Source organism: Lethenteron reissneri, chromosome 37, assembly GCF_015708825.2.
Source record: "Lethenteron reissneri isolate LAM-NWPU_2019-01 chromosome 37, ASM1570882v1, whole genome shotgun sequence".
NCBI classification, from domain to species: Eukaryota; Metazoa; Chordata; class Hyperoartia; order Petromyzontiformes; family Petromyzontidae; genus Lethenteron; species Lethenteron reissneri.
The window spans coordinates 14,006,270-14,026,329 of record NC_083815.1 but is presented as its reverse complement, the minus strand read 5'-3'; the positions used below and the strand labels follow the sequence as shown (position 1 = coordinate 14,026,329).

Sequence of the window (20,060 nt, the reverse complement as noted above, 5' to 3'; positions counted from 1 at the left end):
CCTGGGTTTAACCAGGCTGGATTGTGTGAGGAGCTCACAAATCATTGAAAGATCTGGGCAAAGTTCCATTGGTCAGCTCCTCCGTCAGGCAAGGCTGCGTTGGCTGCCTAAACAGCTTTTGTTCGGCCGGATCGAGGGGGCTAAACGGACGTGGCACAGGCTAGAGAAGAGATGGAGTGATGTGGTACAGGAGGACGTGGAGCTGAGTGGACTTGTCGATGACTGATACCAGCAGTGTCAAGATCAGCCTCTATGGAGGAGGCTCAGTTGGAGGCAGTCGCCCTCCAACAACAACGGAGGGCGGAGGAGCGACGCTCACAACAACGAGCGGAGCGCCGGGTGGCTAAAGCACAGCAATTTGGCACAGTAGGGGGCACAGGTGGTGCATCAGCCAGTCATCTCGGTCATCTCAGTCAGTCGACCCGTGGCACCTGGGTCTGCCCCGTGACCTCCTGCCAGCGAGCCTTCGACACTTCACGTGGCCTCAAGGTGCACATGGCCTGGCACAAGCGTCGTGGTGACGTCACCGCCACTTAGTGGCGAATGGCGGTTGTTGTTGTGTATGTAGGTACGGGGTTACTGTGTGTGACTGTGTGAGGCTGTGTGTATAAGTACAGTGTTGCTGTGTGTGACTGTGTGTGTAGGCACAGTGTTGCTGTGTGTGACTGTGTATGTAGGTACGGGGTCACCGTGTGTGACTGTGTGTAGGTACGGGGTCACTGTGTGTGACTGTGTATGTAGATACGGTGTTGCTGTGTGTGACTGTGTGTGTAGGTACAGTGTTAATGTGTGTGACTGTGTGTGTAGGTACGGGGTCACTGTGTGTGACTGTGTATGTAGGTACAGTGTTTCTGTGTGTGACTGTGTGTGTAGGTACAGTGTTGCTGTGTGTGACTGTGTGTGTAGGTACGGGGTCACTGTGTGTGACTGTGTGACTGTGTGTGTACAGTGAGGGAAAAAAGTATTTGATCCCCTGCTGATTTTATATGTTTGCCCACTGACAAAGCAATGATCAGTCTATAATTTTAATGGTAGGTTTATTTGAACGGTGAGAGACAGAATAACAATAACAAAATCCAGAAAAACGCATGTCAAAAATGTTATAAATTGATTTGAATTTTAATGAGGGAAATAAGTATTTGACCTCCTCTCAATCAGAAAGATATCTGGCTCCCAGGTGTCTTTTATACAGCTAAAGAGCTGAGATTAGGAGCACACTATTAAAGGCAGTGCTCCTAATCTCAGCTTGTTACCTGTATAAAAGACACCTGGTCACAGAAGCAATCAATCAATCAGATTCCAAACTCTCCACCATGGCCAAGACCAAAGAGCTCTCCAAGAATGTCAGGGACAAGATTGTAGACTTACACAAGGCTGGAATGGGCTACAAGACCATCGCCAAGCAGCTTGGTGAGAAGGTGTCAACAGTTGGTGCGATTATTCGCAAATCTCCCTTGGCCTGGGTCTCCATGCAAGATCTCACCTCGTGGAGTTGCAATGATCATGAGAACGGTGAGGAATCAGCCCAGAACTACAAGGGAGGATCTTGTCAATGATCTCAAGGCAGCTGGGACCATAGTCACCAAGAAAACAGTTGGTAACACACTACGCCGTGAAGGACTGAAATATTGCAGCGCCCGCAAGATCCCCCTGCTCAAGAATGCACATATATATGCCTTCTGAAGTTTGCCAATGAACATCTGAATGATTCAGAGGACAACTGGGTGAAAATGTTGTGGTCAGATGAGACCAAAATGGAGCTCTTTAGCATCAACTCAACTCGCCGTGTTTGGAGGAGGAGGAATGCTGCCTATGACCCCAAGAACACCATCCCCACCGTCAAACATGGAGGTGGAAACATTATCTTTTGGGGGTGTTTTTCTGCTAAGGGGACAGGACAACTTCACCGCATCAAAGGGACGATGGACAGGGCCATGTACCGTCAAATCTTGGGTGAGAACCTCCTTCCCTCAGCCAGGGCATTGAAAATGGGTCGTGGATGGGTATTCCAGCATGACTATGACCCAAAACACACGGCCAAGGCAACAAAGGAGTGGCTCAAGAAGAAGCAAATTAAGGTCATAAAGTGGCCTAGCCAGTCTCCAGACCTTCATCCCATAGAAAATATGTGGAGGGAGCTGAAGGTTAGAGTTGCCAAACGTCAGCCTCGAAACCTTAATGACTTGGAGAAGATCTGCAAAGAGGAGTGGGACAAAATCCCTCCTGAGATGTGTGCAAACTTGGTGGCCAACTACAAGAAACGTCTGACCTCTGTGATTGCCAACAAGGGTTTTGCCACCAAGTACTAAGTCATGTTTTGCAGAGGGGTCAAATACTTATTTCCCTCATTAAAATGCAAATCAATTTATAACATTTTTGACATGCGTTTTTCTGGATATTTTTGTTGTTATTCTGTCTCTCACTGTTCAAATAAACCTACCATTAAAATTATAGACTGATCATTTATTTGTCAGTGGGCAAACGTACAAAATCAGCAGGGGATCAAATATTTTTTTCCCTCACTGTATGTACAGGGTCACGGTGAGCTCCTGACCCGCGTGTGCCCCGCGCGCTGCTGCTCCAGAGTGTCGTGCCGCGAGGTTTCCGCGTTCCTCGCGCTCTGTGTCTCCCTCACCGCACTCCCCACCTCGTCCATGCTGCAAGGACACACGACTCTCACGACTCACATTCACAACTCTCACTTATGACTCTCACGACGCCCATTCACTCACGACTCTCACACACGACTCTTACGCACGACTCTCGCGCCCAGGAGCTCCTCGCGGGCGCTGAGCCCCATACAATCATCCCCCCTCCTGTCATTCCATCTCCCGGGAGGCCTCCCTGATCTCAAGACTGTTATCAGAGTACCTTATTCTGGGAGATTTGGTCAATTCAAGTTTAAAAGGTAGAAGAAAGCCAAGGCACCCGTAGAAAACATTTGGATATGGGGGGGGGGGGGGGGGTAACTCAAAGACTTACAAAGATTGCTACAACCAATGTTGTATGATGCCATCTATTGGTCACCTCAGCCCAGCAGGGACCAAGTGCCAGGTGGGATATCTCTTCGAGGTTTCATGAGCCAAATATACAAACAGTACAGGATCATTACCGTACATGCCACATTATTTAAGTGCTCAGAGGTTTACGACAGGAATTGCTGAGAAAACCGCAGGGAGACAAAACCAATATCATAAACTGTAAGATAAACAAAGTAGCCATGCAGACCAGATATAATAGATTTCTCCACACACTAAATCTTGACTTAAAGCTTTCGTGACTGCAGGAATTCAGATTTTTTCAGTCTTTCGGTAAAGTCACGGAGATAAGTTCAAAGAAAATAACAAAAAACTACGACGTTTCGATCGCAACACAAGCGGTCGTCATCAGGAAAAGGGGTTTAGCTTCTAAAGGCAAACTGATTATAGAGGTTTGAAATGGGTGTAGCCCAAGTGTGTCAGCAGCATGGGCGGGGCAGCTAATGTTGATGTAAGTGGTGGGCAGCAACCATTACGGTGGTGGGTTTTCCACCTATTAAAGGGCTGCCAAGTTAAAATTACCATGTTAATGTAAGATCCGTGAGTGGCCTCCAGAGCGAGCGCGCTGAGGTGGCTATGTTAATGTGAGAGATTAGCATGTTAATGGCAGATCGCAGAGCCGCAACCTCTAGGTCGGCGCGCGAAGGTGGCTGTGTTGGTGTGATAAATGTAACCGGTTAATGTAAAATCGGAGAGCCGAAAATCACATCTAACATCACAGCCAGTTATGAATTAAACTGGTTGGTAACGTCCTTCCAATGATTGCTCAGTTTGTACCCATCTTCTCGGTTGAAATTGTGTCTGTGTCTGTATATATGTGTTGTCTCTGTGTGTGTGTTGTCTGTGTGTGTGTCTCTCTGTGTGTATGTTGTCTCTGTGTGTGTGTCTCTCTGTGTGTATGTTGTCTCTGTGTGTGTGTTGTCCCTGTGTGTGTGTGTCTCTCATTGTGTATGTTGTCTCTGTGTGTGTGTGTCTCTCTGTGTGTGTCTCTCTCTCTGTGCGTGTGTGTCTCTCTGTGTGTATGTTGTCTCTCTGTGTGTATGCTGTCTCTCTGTGTGTGTGTTGTCTTTCTGTGTGTGTGTTGTCTCTCTGTGTGTATGTTGTCTCTCTCTGTGTGTATGTTGTCTCACTGTGTGTATGTTGTCTCTGTGTGTGTGTCTCTCTGTGTGTATGTTGTCTCTCTGTGTGTATGCTGTCTCTCTGTGTGTGTGTTGTCTTTCTGTGTGTGTTGTCTCTCTGTGTGTATGTTGTCTCTCTCTGTGTGTATGTTGTCTCACTGTGTGTATGTTGTCTCTGTGTGTGTGTCTCTCTGTGTGTATGTTGTCTCTCTGTGTGTGTGTTGTCTTTCTGTGTGTGTGTGTTGTCTCTGTGTGTGTGTTGTCTCTCTGTGTGTATATTGTCTCACTGTGTGTGTTGTCTCTCTGTGTGTGTGTTGTCTCACTGTGTGTGTGTTGTCTCTCTGTGTGTATGCTGTCTCACTGTGTGTATGTTGTCTGTGTGTGTGTGTGTTGTCTCTCTGTGTGTGTGTCTCTGTGTGTGTGTGTGTGTTGTCTCTCTGTGTGTGTGTTGTCTCTCTGTGTGTATGTTGTCTCTCTGTGTGTGTGTGTCTCTCTGTGTGTATGTTGTCTCTCTGTGTGTATGCTGTCTCTCTGTGTGTGTGTTGTCTCTCTGTGTGTGTGTTGTCTGTGTGTGTGTCTCTCTGTGTGTATGTTGTCTCTGTGTGTGTGTCTCTCTGTGTGTATGTTGTCTCTGTGTGTGTGTTGTCCCTGTGTGTGTGTCTCTCATTGTGTATGTTGTCTGTGTGTGTGTGTGTGTCTCTCTGTGTGTGTCTCTCTCTCTGTGCGTGTGTGTGTCTCTCTGTGTGTATGTTGTCTCTCTGTGTGTATGCTGTCTCTCTGTGTGTGTGTTGTCTCTCTGTGTGTATGTTGTCTCTCTCTGTGTGTGTCTCTTTGTGTGTATGTTGTCTCTCTGTGTGTATGCTGTCTCTCTGTGTGTGTGTTGTCTCTCTGTGTGTGTGTTGTCTGTGTGTGTGTCTCTCTGTGTGTATGTTGTCTCTGTGTGTGTGTCTCTCTGTGTGTATGTTGTCTCTGTGTGTGTGTTGTCCCTGTGTGTGTGTGTGTCTCTCATTGTGTATGTTGTCTCTGTGTGTGTGTGTCTCTCTGTGTGTGTCTCTCTCTCTGTGCGTGTGTGTGTCTCTCTGTGTATATGTTGTCTCTCTGTGTGTATGCTGTCTCTGTGTGTGTGTGTTGTCTCTCTGTGTGTGTGTTGTCTCTCTGTGTGTATGTTGTCTCTCTCTGTGTGTATGTTGTCTCACTGTGTGTATGTTGTCTCTGTGTGTGTGTCTCTCTGTGTGTATGTTGTCTCTCTGTGTGTGTGTTGTCTTTCTGTGTGTGTTGTCTCTGTGTGTGTGTGTTGTCTCTCTGTGTGTATGTTGTCTCACTGTGTGTGTGTTGTCTCTCTGTGTGTGTGTTGTCTCACTGTGTGTGTGTTGTCTCTGTGTGTATGCTGTCTCACTGTGTGTATGTTGTCTCTGTGTGTGTGTGTGTTGTCTCTCTGTGTGTGTGTGTCTCTGTGTGTGTGTGTGTTGTCTCTCTCTCTGTGTGTTGTCTCTCTGTGTGTATGTTGTCTCTCTGTGTGTGTGTGTCTCTCTGTGTGTATGTTGTCTCTCTGTGTGTGTGTTGTCTCTGTGTGTGTGTCTCTGTGTGTGTGTTGTCTCTCTCTGTGTGTGTTGTCTCTGTGTGTGTCTCTCTGAATTTTGTCTCTGTGTGTGTGTGTTGTCTCTGTGTGTGTGTTGTCTCTGTGTGTGTGTTGTCTCTCTGTGTGTGTGTTGTCTCTCTGTGTGTGTGTCTCTCTTTGTATTTTGTCTCTCTGTGTGTGTGTTGTCTGTGTGTGTGTGTTGTCTCTCTGTGTGTATGTTGTCTCACTGCATATTGTCCCTCTGTTCTCCCGTTTCCTCCCATTGACATCATCACCCAGCTCAGAAATCCTCTCTCATCAAGACACTCATACATCGGGCTAAAACCCTGTCAGATGGTGAATGTCTCGTGAGAGAGATTAAACATGTTAAAGAAGCACTACGACAGAATGGTTACAATAATGCTCAAATTAACAGAGCACTGAATGCCAAATCACGAACGCAAAGCAACACTGCTGAAAGCGATCATATTGTTCAAACAATTAAAATACCATATATCTCAGGAGTAACTGACAAATTAGCTCGTGTTTTGCAAAAGCAAAACATTAAAGTAAGATTTGGTACAGTACACAAAATTCAAAAACTAGTATCTTGCACTAAAGACGAATTACCTAAATTACTAACAGAAGGTGTATATCGGATACATTTTTTTGTGGCAGATGCTATATTGGTCGTAACATATGCGTAAGTCTAAAAAAAACACCAAAGAAATATTAAATTATCTCAAACACAACTGTCGGCAGTGGCAGAGCATGCTTGTCAACAATGACACTCAATTGATTTTGATAACGTTGAAGGGGTGTGTAAAACTAATTATTACTGGCCAAGACTAATTAGAGAATCCATTGAAATTGAGAGAAATACAAATAACTGTAATCGCTCTGACAGCTACAGTCTTAGAGCGGCCTGGAGGCATATTATAAAATACATCAAATATATATTACAATTCCTTATAGGGGAAACAAATACCAATGAACAATTTAATGATTACCCTCCACGCCTCGAATCACTGCACCAGATTGAGTTTAAAAGATGACGTCACCCTGCTGCTGCTCTATTTAAGACCGGAAGCAAGTGGAGGGCCTCACCATTCTGGCAAATTGCCCGATGATGCTGGATGTAATTACCAGCGAAACGTGTACTCAAAATTGTAAATGATGTTGATTCACCCTTCAACACACCGGTGGGCTAAAGTAGTGAACTATTTGTCTTTGTAAACGTGACACGTGTTTTACTGTTTGGCCGTGTCGGGTGGTGGAGGGTTACGACACATTTATAAATAACGCGATCTAACCCAAAACACCTTTATTATTAATAATATTGGTCGCGAAAGCCTACGTGTTAAACTGATACATAACATACCTTGTCAAGCCCGCGGTGCTGGGGCAGCCGTCACTGAACGTGAAGCTGATTGCTGGGCCCTTTGCCAGCCGCGCACTGCTGACGGCCACGGTGCGAGGGACGCCGCTTTGTTGGTGCTTGTGGAGTTTTGTTACCAGGAGATGCTCACGGCCGGGAGACGGCGACAGGGGCGGGCTCTGTGTGCGAACCCCACTCACGCGAACCCCCACTTCTCGGGCGCGGCGGATACAAAGGAGGAACTCAAAGCCCCGCCGCCACTCCGCCACGCACTCTCGGCTCCGCGCAATGTTGTGTGCGCTCCGTTGCTCCGAGTTGCAACGCCGCTTGTGGGATTTCGGGGACGCGGTCCCTCCGACTGCAGCGTCTCTTTCACAGCGGTGCATTTGACAAGGCAGGACGGACGTCCAGCCCACTGCTAAGCAGTTGCTTGCTTGGCAGGACCCTCCTGAAAACACGCTGGAGACTCATCAGTGAGGCTCTCTTGCGTAAACAGGCACAATATCAGCACTGTCACGGGTTTCAACGATATTGGTGGAGGGAGGGAGGAGCGGGTATGTTGGCAGTGATGCTTCACACAGTCGCCTTTCCACGGCCGTCACTCACTCTACCCGACAGAATAATGACACCACCAACCACCACCACAACCGCCGTGTTTCTGGAGAGCGCCACACTGGAGGCCATGCCGACGACGTTAGGAGCGGCTCCGTCCCACTCGGCTCTAGAGACGCCTGCTTAGTAGAAGGATCGAGCTGCACACTCACCGTGGACCTGTGTACAGCACGCCCAGACAGCAGAATCACTCCCACGTATTTGATTGCCAATCTCAACCTGAATTTTGACTTAAAACTTTCGTGACTGCAGGAATTCATATTATTGATTCTTTCGGTAAAGTCACGTAGATAGAACATAGAATAAAAATAAAAGATAATAAAATAAAATAAAAAATAAAATTTGAAAATAATAAAGCAAAAACCCATCGCCTGACGAAGCCCGCTTGTTTTGCGATCGAAACGTCGTGGGTTTGTGCTTTATAATTTGTATTATTATTTATATTTTTTTATTTTATAGTATTTTATTTTATTTTCTATCAACGTGACTTTCCCGAAAGAACCAAGAATATGAATCTCAAGCTGCTTCTGCTCAAACTATTGCATGAGGAATCATGCCGTCTGTAACAGCTGAGTTATCCCATTTTTTTATCTGTCAGAAATGCCAAGGAGTGTAGACCGCTTGGCACACTGGCTGAGTGTCTCGCAACCTCCTCGGCCCGTGGTTCGTGTTTCGCCGCGCCCTCTCCAGGTACTCGAGCAGTGCCTGAGAGCCATTGGTCCTCGCGCTAAGCCAGCGGGCGGCAAGACCTGCGGCTCCGGAGCCGCATGCGGCTCTTTAAAGGACTGTTTCGTGACGCTATTTATCAAGGACCGCCGTAATGTATTCGCAGGCATTGCGGCTCTTGAAATATTGAGTGTTTTTTTTATTTTACCCGAATTCGAAAAAATGGCTCTTCTTGTTAAACTAAAACTTGTTTTTATTGCACCAGGTTAGTCCCACTGAGCTCTACAGTCCGTTTTTAGAAGTGACTTGGCCACAAATGATGGCTCAAGTCCTCGAGACGCACGTTTCTAATTATGGAGGGGAAAAACCGGAGGACCCGGAGAAAAATTCACGCCACCACGGGGAGAGTAACAATCTGACTCCAAATATACAGGTGTCAGGGTCGGAATCGAACCCACGCCCAGGCAAGGTAGTGAACATCTGGACACCGTATTTGGTTGCCGACCCCACGCGCTAAGCCGTGCCTCTGGCAAGTTCAACATTCCCCAGGGCTCGGTGAGAAGCGAGCACCGGTGGAGCGGAGCCACTGACGGAGTAGCCCCGAAGATCCCATCCACCGTGAGCGCGGAGAATCTGAGCCGCCCTCTCCTCCGCGTGCCGTGGCGAGGACTCTCGCCACCAGGTGGCGACGGACCCGCAGCAACGCCGAGCTCACCCACAAGTGGCGCTGCCTCCCGCGTGTGACCCTTCTCATTGAGCAGTCACTGCATGGGGCTGGCAACCCATCCACATGCCTCAAGTGTCAAATGTAAGCATAATGTATGTTGACATACTCATTAGATACTGCGCCCATGACATACACCGCGCCTGATCTCGGAAGCTAGGTGTGAGCCTGAATAATACTTCGAAAAAAACTAAACTATTGTTATTTGACGAGGTAATGCCCATTGAGCTATATAGTTCCGTTTCAGAAGCTACCTGGCCACTATTGTTATTTAACGAAGTAAGGCCCATTGAGCTATATAGTTCTGTTTCAGAAGCTACCTGGCCACAAATAACAGCTCGACAAAGTGGCTTATCAAGTGGAAATGTATAGCAGCCAAACACTCTAAACGCGTAAAATTTTGACTTAAAACTTTCATGACTGCAGGAATACATATTCTTGTTTTTTTATTTTCTATATACGTGACTTTACCGAAAGAACCAAGACGACTCTAAACGCGTGTTTCTAAAGGTAGAGGGAAAACCGGAGTACCTGGAGAAAAATCCACGCGACCACGGGGAGAGAGACACCAAACTCCAAATATACAGCAAGCATCAGGGTCGGGATCGAGACCACAACCTCCTGTATACGAGGCAATGAGCATCACGCCACCGTAGCGCCATGTGGCAGTGGTACATGTGTGGTATGGTTCTTACCAAGTACCATACGGGTCGTTTTTTGTTACTTACATGCAGCATTGCCTCGTGACTAAATTCCGCATGACTCAATGCAAATCACTGCATGAGAAGCCCGCGTGTCAATTCGCGGTGTTTGCAAGCTCGCTGCACAAAGGGGGTCTCACGTGGAGGGGGAGGGAGCGGGGGGATATTCGCGTGCGCGCGACGCCGCCACCTCGGCCCCCCCCCCCGCCTCTCATCGCGCCAGCTTCATTTCCATGCCACAGGCGGGGGGAGACGCAGATCCCCCCCCCTCATACCCCCACAGCCCCATCCCTAAGCGCCCCCGAACCCCTCACCGCCGTTGTATTCTCTTCAGACCCTAAACTCATCGAATGCATAACAATGGGGCCCCCTTTTGTGTTCCCACCACTCGCCTTTGCTTACTCCCCTAAAGAAAAAAAACTACGTGGGAATGCAAAGTGGTGGCCTATTCATGTGGCGATGGGAGCTGTTTAAATGCTGTGTGTACTCACGGAAACTGTGTTCCGCTGTGGGGGAACCACAGCTGCTGTGCCCCGTGTGTAGCCACCGCACGCACGCACGAACCCACACCCCCCACGTGTGTTACCTCAAGACGCGATTCATGTAGAATTCGGCAACCAACGTAAATCGGAGAGCGTGGTTGATGACTCAGCGCTCACTCATTCACTCCAGTCATTCGCTCATCGGCGGTCAAGTCTCCTCCTTGTCAATCTTCTGTCGCTACTACCACGGTTATTGTTCCCGTGAACGTCACTCATCCACTCACCACACTGAAGATCACAACAACACACTCACCCACTCAGCACACTGAAGATCACAACAACACACTCACCCACTCACCACACTGCAGGTCACAACACACTCACCCACTCAGCACACTGAAGATCACAACAACCCACTCACCACACTGCAGGTCACAACAACACACTCACTCACTCACCACACTGCAGGTCACAAAAACACACTCACCCACTCACCACACTGTAGGTCACATCAACACACTCACCCACTCACCACACTGCAGGTCACAACAACACACTCACCCACTCACAACACTGCAGGTCGCAACAACACACTCAACCACTCACCACGCTGCAGGTCACAACAACACACTCACCCACTCACCACACTGCAGGTCACAACAACACACTCAACCACTCACCACACTCCAGGTCACAACAACACACTCACCACACTGCAGGTCACAACAACACACTCACCAACTCACCACACTGCAGGTCACAACAACACACTCACCCAATCACCACACTGTAGGTCACAATAACACACTCACCCACCCACCACACTGCAGGTCACAACAACACACTCATACTCTTTGGTTTTTTCGGTCAAGTCACGTAGATGAAAAGAAAATTAAAAAAAATAAAACAACTAAATTAAATCACGACGTTTCGGAAGCAACACAAGCATCCGTCATCAGGTGTGACTGCTCCAGCAAAATTACTGTAGCGTATGAAGAGAGCTATTTAGAGACATGTTTATATAGGGTACTAGGGGGGGGGGAGGAGCCAAGGGGTCGGGGGGCATGCGGCAGGTCGTGTGGCGTCGCGGGCGGTTGGGCAGGGGATGAGCATGAGTTAAGCCAATAGATAACCATCTTTTTTTTGTGATGCCAGGGGAGGTGTACGACGGATATGGCGGTGGGGGAAACGGAGGGGAGGGGGATGAGTAGGATGGGGGGGACAATTTCTTGCGCTATTGAAACACTGTTGTACATAAAAAAAATTCTTAGTGAAGGTGGTGTATCCGGCCGGGAGTAAAAGACTGGAAATATGGATATGGCTGTAAAATTATTGTGATGCCAGGGGAGGGGAGGGTGAGTGTGAGTACGGTGCCTTTACGACGAATCTGGTGGGGGGGGGGGGGGGGGGACGTTCATTACTGGCCACTTAATGTTTTGTGACAAAGAAGCGTATTTTGAGATTTGTCTGCACGCTCCTTAAACACCAACAACAGCAGCAACAGCAGCAGCGATTCGTTTGTACCGCCACCGTCTGATGAGAAAATAACTCAACAAAATTAAACGCGTAGAATAGACGGCTTTTCGGGCAGTGGCTCTTATTCGTAGCGCATGACATGAGTGCGTGCTATTGTAGAAACGCTTGATGTCACGACATTCATTGGCTCACAAGGAATGTGCGCATTCACAGTGGTAACCGCCGGGTCACCATAAGCGCTGCTCTCATCGCCGGTCTTGAGCACAGGGAGGGACGGCGCTGCCACTGCGACTTAGCCCATCAGATGCTGCTGCGTGTCGTGCAATGTTCAGAGGCGCTAAGCCTCCTCGTTCTTCGTTGGGTCAAACGAATGGAGGTTCAAGCCAAGTTTCAGATGCTGTTTGCTGGTGTTGATGTTCACCATGGCCAGGAATCAAACACATTTCACCAGCAAAGTGGCACGGTGCACGAACCACTGCAAACAAAAGATAATTTATCCGATATTGCCGAATAGGTTGCAAGGAAAGTACAGTTTGCAAACACCTAATAAACCCGGCAAGAAGTGGTGGTATGTATGTTGAACTTATTTCACGCCGTACTTAGCCAACCGTGCTCATCGGTATGGCCAGCACTCTTCCCAGCCACATTTGTAGCTCCAGTGCATGTACTGCACAAGGAGTTATTTAAGGAAAGCCCAAGACAACTTCATATTAGCGTGCACCCTTGGTATGGGAGTCGAACCAGGCCAGCTGGCATCATAGGACCATGCAACAGGAAACACACACACACGTAGTGGATGGATCATGCCAGTGGGAATCATACAGAAGTCACTAAACATAAACACCTTTCATTCATTCCAGTGAGAGGAAAAGTTCAAAACCTTTAGCCGACTGCTCATTGTCAGAAGTGATTCTCCTAAACGTATGCCCACTATGTGACATTTGTTGTCTTACTCTTTGGTTCTTGAGGTAAAGTCACGTCGAAAGAAATAAAATTCAGTAATAATAGAATACGACGTTTCGATTGCAACACAAGCAACCATTATCACGTACAAATGCATGAGAAAACAAACATAGTAAACTTGGAAATATAATGCAATACAACACAGAGAGTCGGCCAACATAACAGTCAGCACTCCACCTGGTTGATTACGTTCGGAAGTGGTGGTCACTGTGTCGACCGGTGAAGCTGGATCTCAAGAGTTACCCTTAGATCACGATGCGTGTGATCTCTGTGGAAGGGTGTGTCGTTCTTGCTGGGTCACAAGCGAACTCACAGGAACCAATCGTAACAACCGTGCAAGATGCCGAAGGATTACTGACTCCAGATGCAAGAGAGGTCATGGTCATTGGGGACAGACTGCACGATGATGATGATGACGACTGCATCCTTGACTCTACCTCCCTTCTGTATTCCGATGGTGCAGTGGCTTTTGGCTTTAGGCAGTGGGGCAAACAATGTGATGAGGGAACAACCCAGGCAAGGTGGCAGCACAGATTTGTCCACAAAAGCTGGGACCTCTTTTGCTCCCGAGTGTTTGCTGCCCATTAATGGGTTCAAACCGACGTATTTCAGCCATCAGAGCCGAGCTCGGATGGATCCCGTGAATACACACACACACGTGTACTTTTACACATGGGCGTGTGTGTGTTTTCGTGCCGTCATTGGTTACTGGAATGAGACCTTCAAACACCTGAAAACTTGGTTTAATCGTGGACAGCTCCTCAGGTTCAAACTTAGAGTCTGAGAGGTGGAAGCTCGGTGGGGGGAGGTGGATGGCGGTGAAGAGAGATGGTGCGAGGGGAGCGAGAGAGTCAGGTGAACGTTTCGCCGAGTTATCGACATCTGGATGCTGTGGACCGCGTGGCTGCGTGACATACCCCGATTACTGCCGCATCGGATGATTCGCAACGCCTTCCCCGCGAGGCCGTCGCGCAGAGCCACGCGGCCCGAGGGGCCATGCCCCGAATCGCGTGAGGAGCGCTCTCACATCCCACGAACTCGACTCTCCGCTGCCTTGGGCTGTCGCATAATGTCCGATTTGACGTTGCAAACGTTCAGCTACGTGTCTCGCCATCTATAACACAAACAGTGGTAACGAGTGGATAGAGCGCCCGTCTATTCCGCGGGTGTGTTTCAGAGCGCTTTACATGCAATACGCCACCTTCCATCGTACATCTCATCTCAGCACGTTTCCAAGGGCATCCACATTTGCTGCTGTCCGTGTGGGCCAGAGGTGGGACAAAGTCATTGTTATGCAAGTCCAAGTCGAGTCTGAAGTCATTAAATTCATGACTCGAGTCTGACTCGAGTCCAAGTCACATGACTCGAGTCCACACCTCAGCGGTGGGACAAAGTCATTGTTATGCAAGTCCAAGTCGAGTCTGAAGTCATCAAATTCATGACTCGAGTCTGACTCGAGTCCAAGTCACATGACTCGAGTCCACACCTCTGGTGTGGGCACAAGGCGACTCAGCACGCGGCCTGCAAACGAGCTTTAGTCTGACAATAGCGGGGCCATGCTACTGCTGGTGTGTGTAATCCCAACTGACTAATTTGCGGTGTCAATTTTCAGCATTGGGATGTTTGGTTAATACCGGTTAGATGGTGTAATATATATTTTTTTAACAACGCGAGGCCTCATTTCTAGAACTGGCAAAATCTGCCTGTAGAATGCTACGTCATTACAACGCCAGTTAGGTCTGCTGGTGCAATTAATGTTGTAATTGCTGCAGGTGAACGAGTGAATATAAAATTCAGGAGTTCTGGTATTCCATGATGGTTGTGGTAATTTACTCGACAACAATCGCAGTTCACGACACAGCACGGTGGATTCTCGCGTTTCTTGAGCAGTGATGCCGTTGAAAATCCATAACGTACTCATCAACCATGGTGGCAAACAGGCTAAAAAGGAATGGAGCTGAAACACAGCCTTGCTGAACACCACTTTAAATGCTAAACGCATCTGATAAGTCTTTTTGGTTCTTTCGGTAAAGTCACGTAGAAGGTAAATAAAAAAATAAAAAAATTAAACATAATAAAATACAATTCTCACGACGTTTCGGCCACAACGCAAGCAGCCGTCCTCAGGTGAAGAAGAGGCAGCGTATATTTAAGCTTTTCAGCGTATATTAAGCTTAAATATACGCTGCCAAGCTTGGAGGTGTTCATTCAGACGATGTCTTTCCGACAGACCTGTTCTTCACCTGAGGACGACTGCTTGCGTTTTAGCCGAAACGTCGTGAGAATTGTAATTTATTATGTTTTATTTTTATTATTTTATTATTTCCCTTCTACGTGACTTTACCAAAAGAACCAAGAAGATGAATCCCTGCAGTCACGAAAGCTTTATATCGAAGCATCTGATAAGCTCGAGGGAGTGCGAAGCCTGCCTTGCTAATCGGAGGCGAGGTTTAATGTGCCCATCACGTGAAGGAGATTTCCAATCTGAAGCAGCAGAGCAAATTGGTCACTCAACAATCTGTAAAGATGTTGCCGTGTCATCTGCTTGTATGCTTGTATTATTTCTGGCTACTCCATTATCCTCCTACACACAAACTAAGCAATTGGCTACCCATACCTTTACGGGACTGTCTGATTATCAATAGATCCTGGGTCAGCTGCGTGGCTGGAGCTCTGAGCCAGCCCCCTGGCCCTGGCCTGCCGCGTTGCCAGTGGCCGCTGTGGCCACCACAGGGGCACGAGCCACCCCGCCCCCACAACGTGCCAGGACACGTTGACTCTGCTTGAATCAATTCTAACAACTCGATTCAAAGATAATCGATTTCAAATGACAAAAAGTAACTTACTGGGGGAAGATCAGTTCAATCCGTTGATATGTTTTAGTATGGGGAATTCACCAGATCACAGAGTGTCCGCACACTCGGTTATATTCTGGGCTGCTGTATCTCTGGGACCTGGGCAGGTGAACGTGACATGGCAAGTGAGCTATAGATCAGTTACTGAGGTGGTATATTTAAATACACACATTGCGGGGCATAACGGAATTCAATGAAGAGAGACATTGCCACTAAGAGAGACATTGAACCTGGGGCCTGGAGACCATGAACCTGGGGCCTGGAGACCCTGAACCTGGGGCCTGGAGACCCTGAACCTGGAGCCTGGAGACCCTGAACCTGAGGCCTGGAGACCCTGCACCTGGGGCCTGGAGACCCTGAACCTGGGGCCTGGAGACCCTGAACCTGGAGCCTGGAAACCCTAAACCTGGGGCCTGGAGACCCTGAACCTGAGGCCTGGAGACCCTGAACCTGAGGCCTGGAGACCCTGAACCTGGGGCCTGGAGACCCTGAACCTGGAGCCTGGAGACCCTGCACCTGGGGCCTGGAGACCCTGAACCTGGAGCCTGGAGACCCTGCACCTGGGGCCTGGAGACCCTGCACCTGGGGCCTGGAGACCCTGAACCTGGAGCCTGGAGACCCTGAACCTGGAGCCTGGAGACCCTGCACCTGGGGCCTGGAGACCCTGCACCTGGGGCCTGGAGACCCTGAACCTGGAGCCTGGAGACCCTGCACCTGGGGCCTGGAGACCCTGCACCTGGGGCCTGGAGACCCTGAACCTGGAGCCTGGAGACCCTGAACCTGGAGCCTGGAGACCCTGCACCTGGGGCCTGGAGACCCTGAACCTGGAGCCTGGAGACCCTGAACCTGAGGCCTGGAATACCCTGCACCTGGGGCCTGGAGACCCTGAACCTGGAGCCTGGAGACCCTGAACCTGGGGCCTGAAGACCCTGAACCTGGAGCCTGGAGACCCTGAACCTGGAGCCTGGAGACCCTGAACCTGGAGCCTGGAGACCCTGCACCTGGGGCCTGGAGACCCTGAACCTGGAGCCTGGAGACCCTGAACCTGAGGCCTGGAGACCCTGCACCTGGGGCCTGGAGACCCTGAACCTGGAGCCTGGAGACCCTGAACCTGGGGCCTGGAGACCCTGAACCTGAAGTCTGGAGACCCTGCACCTGGGGCCTGGAGACCCTGCACCTGGAGCCTGGAGACCCTGAACCTGGAGTCTGGAGACCCTGCACCTGGGGCCTGGAGACCCTGAACCTGGAGCCTGGAGACCCTGAACCTGGAGCCTGGAGACCCTGAACCTGGAGCCTGGAGACCCTGAACCTGGAGCCTGGAGACCCTGCACCTGGGGCCTGGAGACCCTGAACCTGGAGCCTGGAGACCCTGAACCTGGGGCCTGGAGACCCTGAACCAGGAGCCTGGAGACCCTGAACCTGGAGCCTGGAGACCCTGAACCTGGAGCCTGGAGACCCTGCACCTGGGGCCTGGAGACCCTGAACCTGGAGCCTGGAGACCCTGAACCTGAGGCCTGGAGACCCTGCACCTGGGGCCTGGAGACCCTGAACCTGGAGCCTGGAGACCCTGAACCTGGGGCCTGGAGACCCTGAACCTGAATTCTGGAGACCCTGCACCTGGGGCCTGGAGACCCTGCACCTGGAGCCTGGAGACCCTGAACCTGGAGTCTGGAGACCCTGCACCTGGGGCCTGGAGACCCTGAACCTGGAGCCTGGAGACCCTGAACCTGGAGCCTGGAGACCCTGAACCTGGAGCCTGGAGACCCTGAACCTGGAGCCTGGAGACCCTGCACCTGGGGCCTGGAGACCCTGAACCTGGAGCCTGGAGACCCTGAACCTGGAGCCTGGAGACCCTGCACCTGGGGCCTGGAGACCCTGAACCTGGAGCCTGGAGACCCTGAACCTGGAGCCTGGAGACCCTGAACCTGGAGCCTGGAGACCCTGAACCTGAGGCCTGGAGACCCTGAACCTGAGGCCTGAAGACCCTGCACCTGGGGCCTGGAGACCCTGAACCTGGAGCCTGGAGACCCTGCACCTGGGGCCTGGAGACCCTGCACCTGGAGCCTGGAGACCCTGAACCTGGAGCCTGGAGACCCTGAACCTGGAGCCTGGAGACCCTGCACCTGGGGCCTGGAGACCCTGAACCTGAAGCCTGGAGACCCTGCACCTGGGGCCTGGAGACCCTGCACCTGGAGCCTGGAGACCCTGAACCTGGAGTCTGGAGACCCTGCACCTGGGGCCTGGAGACCCTGAACCTGGAGCCTGGAGACCCTGAACCTGGAGCCTGGAGACCCTGAACCTGGAGCCTGGAGACCCTGCACCTGGGGCCTGGAGACCCTGAACCTGGAGCCTGGAGACCCTGAACCTGAGGCCTGGAGACCCTGCACCTGGGGCCTGGAGACCCTGAACCTGGAGCCTGGAGACCCTGAACCTGGGGCCTGGAGACCCTGAACCTGAAGCCTGGAGACCCTGCACCTGGAGCCTGGAGACCCTGAACCTGGTGTCTGGAGACCCTGCACCTGGGGCCTGGAGACCCTGAACCTGGAGCCTGGAGACCCTGAACCTGGGGCCTGGAGACCCTGAACCTGGAGCCTGGAGACCCTGAACCTGGAGCCTGGAGACCCTGCACCTGGGGCCTGGAGACCCTGAACCTGGAGCCTGGAGACCCTGAACCTGGGGCCTGGAGACCCTGAACCAGGAGCCTGGAGACCCTGAACCTGGAGCCTGGAGACCCTGAACCTGGAGCCTGGAGACCCTGCACCTGGGGCCTGGAGACCCTGAACCTGGAGCCTGGAGACCCTGAACCTGAGGCCTGGAGACCCTGCACCTGGGGCCTGGAGACCCTGAACCTGGAGCCTGGAGACCCTGAACCTGGGGCCTGGAGACCCTGAACCTGAATTCTGGAGACCCTGCACCTGGGGCCTGGAGACCCTGCACCTGGAGCCTGGAGACCCTGAACCTGGAGTCTGGAGACCCTGCACCTGGGGCCTGGAGACCCTGAACCTGGAGCCTGGAGACCCTGAACCTGGAGCCTGGAGACCCTGAACCTGGAGCCTGGAGACCCTGAACCTGGAGCCTGGAGACCCTGCACCTGGGGCCTGGAGACCCTGAACCTGGAGCCTGGAGACCCTGAACCTGGAGCCTGGAGACCCTGCACCTGGGGCCTGGAGACCCTGAACCTGGAGCCTGGAGACCCTGAACCTGGAGCCTGGAGACCCTGAACCTGGAGCCTGGAGACCCTGAACCTGAGGCCTGGAGACCCTGAACCTGAGGCCTGAAGACCCTGCACCTGGGGCCTGGAGACCCTGAACCTGGAGCCTGGAGACCCTGCACCTGGGGCCTGGAGACCCTGCACCTGGAGCCTGGAGACCCTGAACCTGGAGCCTGGAGACCCTGAACCTGGAGCCTGGAGACCCTGCACCTGGGGCCTGGAGACCCTGAACCTGAAGCCTGGAGACCCTGCACCTGGGGCCTGGATACCCTGCACCTGGAGCCTGGAGACCCTGAACCTGGAGGCTGGAGACCCTGCACCTGGGGCCTGGAGACCCTGAACCTGGAGCCTGGAGACCCTGAACCTGGAGCCTGGAGACCCTGAACCTGGAGCCTGGAGACCCTGCACCTGGGGCCTGGAGACCCTGAACCTGGAGCCTGGAGACCCTGAACCTGAGGCCTGGAGACCCTGCACCTGGGGCCTGGAGACCCTGAACCTGGAGCCTGGAGACCCTGAACCTGGGGCCTGGAGACCCTGAACCTGAAGCCTGGAGACCCTGCACCTGGAGCCTGGAGACCCTGAACCTGGTGTCTGGAGACCCTGCACCTGGGGCCTGGAGACCCTGAACCTGGAGCCTGGAGACCCTGAACCTGGGGCCTGGAGACCCTGAACCTGGAGCCTGGAGACCCTGAACCTGGAGCCTGGAGACCCTGCACCTGGGGCCTGGAGACCCTGAACCTGGAGCCTGGAGACCCTGAACCTGGAGCCTGGAGACCCTGAACCTGGAGCCTGGAGACCCTGAACCTGGAGCCTGGAGACCCTGCACCTGGGGCCTGGAGACCCTGAACCTGGAGCCTGGAGACCCTGAACCTGAGGCCTGGAGACCCTGCACCTGGGGCCTGGAGACCCTGAACCTGGAGCCTGGAGACCCTGAACCTGGAGCCTGGAGACCCTGAACCTGGAGCCTGGAGACCCTGAATCTGAGGCCTGGAGACCCTGAACCTGAGGCCTGAAGACCCTGCACCTGGGGCCTGGAGACCCTGAACCTGGAGCCTGGAGACCCTGCACCTGGGGCCTGGAGACCCTGAACCTGGAGCCTGGAGACCCTGAACCTGGAGCCTGGAGACCCTGAACCTGGAGCCTGGAGACCCTGCACCTGGGGCCTGGAGACCCTGAACCTGGAGCCTGGAGACCCTGAACCTGAGGCCTGGAGACCCTGCACCTGGGGCCTGGAGACCCTGAACCTGGAGCCTGGAGACCCTGAACCTGGGGCCTGGA

General features: G+C 51.7%; 1 protein-coding gene across 3 annotated transcripts in view; it reads right to left on the bottom strand.

The window, feature by feature from the left end:
• LOC133351494 (lamin-B2-like) overlaps positions 1 to 7,990 on the bottom strand; it is a 67,661-nt gene extending 59,671 nt beyond the window's left edge. For all 3 annotated transcript variants that reach the window (XM_061566750.1, XM_061566751.1, XM_061566752.1), the window contains exons 1-2: positions 7,096 to 7,990; positions 2,555 to 2,657 (exon numbers count right to left, since the gene is read on the bottom strand). In XM_061566750.1, the coding sequence (XP_061422734.1) occupies positions 2,555 to 2,657; positions 7,096 to 7,478 (486 nt within the window). In that variant the 5' untranslated portion in view covers positions 7,479 to 7,990. The remainder of the gene's footprint in view (positions 1 to 2,554; positions 2,658 to 7,095) is intronic.
• Between the last annotated feature and the right edge of the window lie 12,070 nt (positions 7,991 to 20,060).